The sequence below is a fragment of the Oreochromis niloticus genome, linkage group LG7 (assembly GCF_001858045.2).
Source record: "Oreochromis niloticus isolate F11D_XX linkage group LG7, O_niloticus_UMD_NMBU, whole genome shotgun sequence".
NCBI classification, from domain to species: domain Eukaryota; kingdom Metazoa; phylum Chordata; class Actinopteri; order Cichliformes; family Cichlidae; genus Oreochromis; species Oreochromis niloticus.
In genome coordinates this window covers 59,484,922-59,490,921 of record NC_031972.2, presented here as the reverse complement: position 1 = coordinate 59,490,921, position 6,000 = coordinate 59,484,922, and the positions used below count along the sequence as shown (strand labels likewise).

The 6,000-nt window shown below is 42.0% G+C and overlaps 1 protein-coding gene across 1 annotated transcript in view; it reads right to left on the bottom strand.

The window, feature by feature from the left end:
* Positions 1–3,653: 3,653 nt before the first annotated feature.
* Positions 3,654–6,000, bottom strand: part of mrpl23 (mitochondrial ribosomal protein L23) — a 47,796-nt gene continuing 45,449 nt past the window's right edge. Inside the window, exon 5 of the mRNA XM_003440546.5 lies at positions 3,654–4,641. Coding sequence (XP_003440594.1) covers positions 4,477–4,641 — 165 coding nt within the window. The 3' untranslated portion in view covers positions 3,654–4,476. The remainder of the gene's footprint in view (positions 4,642–6,000) is intronic.

Genomic DNA, 6,000 nt, shown 5'->3' with positions numbered 1-6,000 from the left:
GGCCGAGAATCCTCAGCAGGCAACCCCGGTTGTCTTAGCGAACACGAGTGTGAGTGTGTGAAAGTCTGTGCATCTGCATAAGAAGGTGGTAGGTGTAGTAACTGTAGAACTATATGAGTATGTATAATTTTACAGACAGTTTGCAGTGGATTGCCTTTACATATGTATGGGAAAACACTTTCAGCTCAAAGTTTGTATTGTTGTTCTCAGTTTTGTCACATTACAGTATATGAGAAGTTCTTACTCAGTCTCAATCAGCGCACGCAGTCAGGCGCAGGCTCCCCTCACAAGACAAGCCCAGTGACAACACATTGATGAGATAAAGTTATCTGCAGTGTTATTGTGGGATGCTTCATCTAAATTCCTTAACAGTTACAGGATGCAGTGAAGCATCTGCAGGCAAAGATTTCACTTGCAAATGGGCAGTTACTACAACCAGAAAGAAGGAGATCTGGCTCCCTAGAGAGGCTACAGAGTCAGGGAGGACACTCACTATACCACCACTCATGCCAAAAATACAGCATGATGTCATGCAGATTCCAATTGTGGACTGCAGCAGAAGAAACAGGGTCATGTGTGCACTTGACTAATGCACAACCTCACAAGAAAAAAAAGGAGAGAGGGGTAAGGAGGGAAAGGAAGAGAGTGATGTGCTGCTTAAAATATTCAATCCTCCTTCCATTAACTAACCGTGTAGGGATGGCAACACGACCTGCACTGTATATCTCAAGAGAGAGAGAGAGAGAGAGAGAGTGGAAGAGAGAGGGGGGAAAAAAGAAGGAAGAGAGATGGTGCAATGTGGGATCAGACCTCTTTTATCCAGTAGCCCTTAAATCCAGCTCAGCATTTTCTTGGTGATGTCATCTCTTTTTCACTCTCACTTTGCTTTCTCCTTCACCTCCATCTGCTCTCTCCCTCCACCCTTACTGAACTTTCCGTGTCTTGTGCACACATGTTCATCTTCCCTTCCTCCGCAATTACACAACGTGAGGTGCATTACAATACATAAAGCATCATGTTCAAGCACACCAAGATCCTTGTAAATCTGGAGCTGCTTACAGTCATCCCAAGTTCAGCTGCACCCAAGTGCAGAGCTAACCTGCCTGCTTGTTTTTACTGCACACTTCCATATTCCCCTTTCCTTACACCACAGCCACCTTGCGGCAGCTGACACACAACGAGAACACCAAACAAACAAATAAGGGATAGCATAGACACAACCAGATGGGGGAATGCATGTAGGTTTTTTAGTAGTAGGGTGAGGCCGTAGAAGAACATGAAAGGAGGGAGGTGGTGGTGGTAGGGTTATATATACACTGAATCTCAGGCACCAAAAGGTGAAGGAACTGTCTCTTTACAATGCAGATGTAGCTATGAAGAAAATTTTTATAGAGACTCTGGGGTGTCTGTAATGCAGCAATGTAAGTGCCATACAGATATTAACTTTCAATTAGTTAATATGTCAATTTGCAGTCTGCTTGCATTAAATGTAGTGCTAAATACATTGCCAACCTAGGGTACATGTTTACTCAGCAGCAATAGTGAGGCTGCAACTGCACAAAATGTGCATATAGACAGGTTGAGCAAAGGTTTTATGCATGTGTTTCTGTCTCTCCGCTGAATGAGAATCTGTCTTTGATGTAAAGGAAAACTCTTAAAGGCTTGTTAGAAATTGCTGGCAAGCGTGTGGACAAATGTTTGCAATCTCCAGACGCGTCTGTCAGCTCAGGGGATCCATGCAGAAGAGACGTGCTTTATATCAAACTATTCAACCGTAGAACCTGAAATCTGTCTAACAGCTGACCTGTAGGACGTGCGGAAGAACAAAAATCATCATTTACCATCAGATCTGCTGTCACTGCGCCATGCATGTAAATGCACTCATCATTTTTATTTTCTAAAGCCCATTTCAGTTTGAACCACTCCATTTACCAAAAAATATTGACTCTTTATATTGTGGACCTATCTTAAACCAATCTGTGGACCACTATAAACATTTTGCTCACTTCTAAAATTAAATTGGCCACCTGTGATACCCAATAAAAGAGGCATCCTTATATGTATATCTGTCTCTGATGCTCCACCTCAATATCAGTTCAGTTCATCAAAGCATTATTGAGAAGTAGAAATATGTGGAGCTCGGCTCTAAATGTGCAGTGTGAGGTGACGAGCCACAGGACTGGGCTACAGCTTTGGCACTTTGCTTACACCTTTGAGCGATCCATGTACACCAATTATGCACTTGTTTCAAATAAAGGAACACTCTTAGTGTCACAGAAAGTAATCACATAAAAAAGCGTGCTTCTTTCATTGTTAAATATATTGGAATTTTGCATTAAACTGCCTGCAGCAAAACGTGGTAAACCATGTTTGGATGATTCATTTAAATACTTCCCTCCCTAAATTCTGCACTCTGAAACAGAAACTACAAACAGGCCCACATATGCAATAAGTGCAGTATAAAAAATAACTGTCAGTGTTTTCAGTTACAAAATTGACAGACCTCTTTAGGAAATATGACATAGGGTTTTGCACTTGCACTGCTTCAGGAAATCTGGCCCTCAAAATGTAAGTCACGGTGGAACTAGTCTGTTCAGAGGACGTTACATCAATAACCCACTCCTTCCAGCATATGACTTTCTCGTCTTTTTTTTGTTTATCGGTTAATGAGTTGTTCCTGTTTACTTGTCTTTTTTAAAGACCTGAAATGACTCAGAGACATTTAAGTGTGTGAGCAAGAGATGAGCTCATTAACCAAGTGTCTCAATGTGCAATGTCTCTGCAGTTAAAAAAAGAAAATTAAAATGTATCCCCAACACTACATAACCGCCACTGTCAGCAGGCCTTAAACAGAGATTTAATGTTAGCGGCTCACTGTCAGATTATTGTTAACAGTTGCTGTTAATGTACCAATGCATGTATGTGACTTTAGAACAAACAGGGCTTCCCCGTGACAAAGAACAAGAGGACAACAGGAACAGATAATTACTTGGAAAACACCACAACTTGATTTCCCAACTTTCATGTGGGGTCTGTTCAGGCCAGGGGGAGAGCGAGAAAAGGAATTTGGACTCTCTCTCTCAGTTGGTTAAGCAGCTGTTTCTCTGGAGGTTCAGGTTGGGCAACAAGAGAGTGGAGCAAAGAAAGAAGAAAATAAAAAAGTGAAAAAGTGAGAACAAGGGAAAGAGCGAGAAATGGAGGGGCTGTGTAACTGGAGTCTTGTTTCATTCCAAATCAGATTGCTTTATAGTAACACAGGGGGTGAGTGGTTCCAGGCAGCAGACAAAGGGCCAACAGGATCAATATTGACATTCTCCTTAGTGATAGATGAGTTGGCTGGGTGAGGTCAGGGACTGGACCTTTGTATTAGCCAGCAAGCATTAGTGGTCACGGCTGGGGGACACTTACTTTCAGTATAATGGAGGGTCTGAGGGTGCCCAGGAGAAGTCCCTCCCTTTTATGGGCTTTATTACCGTAACAGAGCTCCGTCCTCCACTGGCCGGATTCAAACACAGATCATTACTTTGTCAAAACAGCTACCAGACCACATTGGCACTTGGTGCAGGCAAACTTGTGCAGCAAACAGAATCTCAAAGTGGCAGTTTTTCAACACAGCAGTCGTGGGAGATGAAGAAAGGACAACACAAGACAAAGCAGAGCAAGTGACTGTTTATTGGGTCTTATTCCAGCAGCATTTACAATAGGACAATTTCACTGGTAAGTCTTGCACGGTAGGCAAAGATACACACACACAGAGTACAATCTTTTTCCAGAGTTACAGCAAGACGAGCTACCACAAAATGCTGCAATATAACCCTCCTGCAATTTCCATGTGCTCGCTTTGCTCAAACATTTTAATTGTTGTTTACCTTAAGTGGTCAATTAATCCAAGGCAAACTCATAAAAGAGAAAAGGCTGTGGGCTGCCCAGATAGTCAGATCCAACTAGCCTAAGAATAATGGCTACTAGGGACATCACAGTCGTTGGTGGGAAAGAAGAAGATCATAGTGGAGGGATGAGCATAATAGGAACAACAGAGTAGGGGCACAGGGAGAAAACCTCTGAAACAAAAAAAAGAGAGCGAGAGAGAGAGAAACAAAGCGAGGAGGTGCAATTACACTGTTGCCAAAGAGATGGTGGTAAAAAGGAGAGGAGGTGGAAAAAGTAGAGTGTGAGGAGGAAGAGAAGAGGTCATCTGAGGTGATAGAAATTTGGTGGGTTGGGTTCATCAAAGATGGAGCTTGGCCACTCTCCTCCTCCTCGGATTCTGTTCTGGCTCGGGTTACTCAGTTGACGCCTCTCAAACACAAACACACACACACACGAAACACATGGCTGCAGTCTCCCACGCACATGCTCGTTCTTGTTTCGTACACACTTACAAATCTTTCTTACAGAAACAGAAGTGTCATCAAAATATTGTAAGTCAATGCATGTTGATCCCTATGAAATGCACACATACACGCATAGTCTGTCTCAGAGTCCAAACCACTCGGTGACCCCTCCTCTCCTGGGGTCGAGTTTCTGCCTCTGCTTTTCGTCCTCCATGAACTTCTCCTGCATCTCCTCCATAGAGCCCTCCGCTGGTGCCCGCTCCTTTTCAGGGAAGATGTCAGGAAAAGTAAATGTCTGGCCCAGCGCCTGATGAGGAGGCAAAGAGAGAAAGCACAGAGAAAAAAAATTAGCTTAAAAAACACTGTGTTCTTCCTTAATGAGAGAAATCGGTTGTTTGTCAAGACTAAAACCATCAATCTTGTAAATCACTTTCTGTGCAACAAATATGTCAAACTGCACCTTCCTAAAATAAATCACATTTCTTTTCAAAAATGAAGAAGAGTGTGTCATCATTCTCACTCTATGTTACTCTTCAAATGACACAGACACTCACTCACTCTCTTGTCTTCAGTTTCTCCAACTTTCTCCCACATTTTAGCTCTCCTCTGTCCATTTCTCTGGTCTTGATTTATTCAGAGGGAAAAGATGGTATCCATTATTTATTCCATACCAACCCATTTCTAGCCATGGCTAATGCATCTCTGGCCAAAATGTAGCCCGTGTCATGTTGCCATAGAGTACAGTACAGACAGCACACATGCACACAAGTGCGTGCACGCACACAGAGACAGGTCATGCATGCAGACATGCAAACATATCTACAGCCTGTCTCTCTGTGCGTCCCTCGTGGACACCTGGCAACAAGAATTCAGTTGAGACTGATAACAAAAGAGTTAAAGGAGAAAATGGGAGAAAATGCAAGTACATGTCATTTTTATCACGAAGCATTTACATTTTAAGCAAAGTGCTAGAACTTAGTAGTTTGCCCAACAAAAGTAGAACATCTACCACATAAATGTATCTCATTGTACAACTGTATAGTGACAATAAAGGCATTCTATTCTATTCTATTCTATTCTAAAAACCCAATCCTCAATATATTCGTTAATACATTTAAACACTAAAAGAACCTAGGATCAATTCTCTCATTGAATCAAATTACAGTGAATCACAGAGAAAATAACCTCCACCTACAAGAGTTATATATTTGTGCTTAGTTACATCTGAAGCCCATTCTTAACTCTTCTCAGTTGAACCCAGACACCTCGGGCTAAGAACACACCACTACAGTCAACCCCCGGAATTCGCGGGGATTAGGGACCACAACCGCCCGTGAATAGCTGAAATCCGCGAATACTTGAGACCCCTCTAAAAATGCTTATAACTGCCTATTTTAATTTTCCCGGGAGCTTTGTGTTAGGAATTTGTGCATTGTTTGGTGAATATTTTTTAAGAAAAAAAACAAACAAAACTATTTAATGATATTTTGCTGCTGTTACATTAATGTTAATATTTGAAAATTAGTGTTGACTGTATTGCCACCGCTGTAACTGCAATTAATAAACATCAATTCAAATCTACCGAAAAGGTGCTTTTCACTCACCTCAAACAGTGGATACAAACCTAAATTGCAGGCTAGAACATGACTACGGTAGATACAGATCA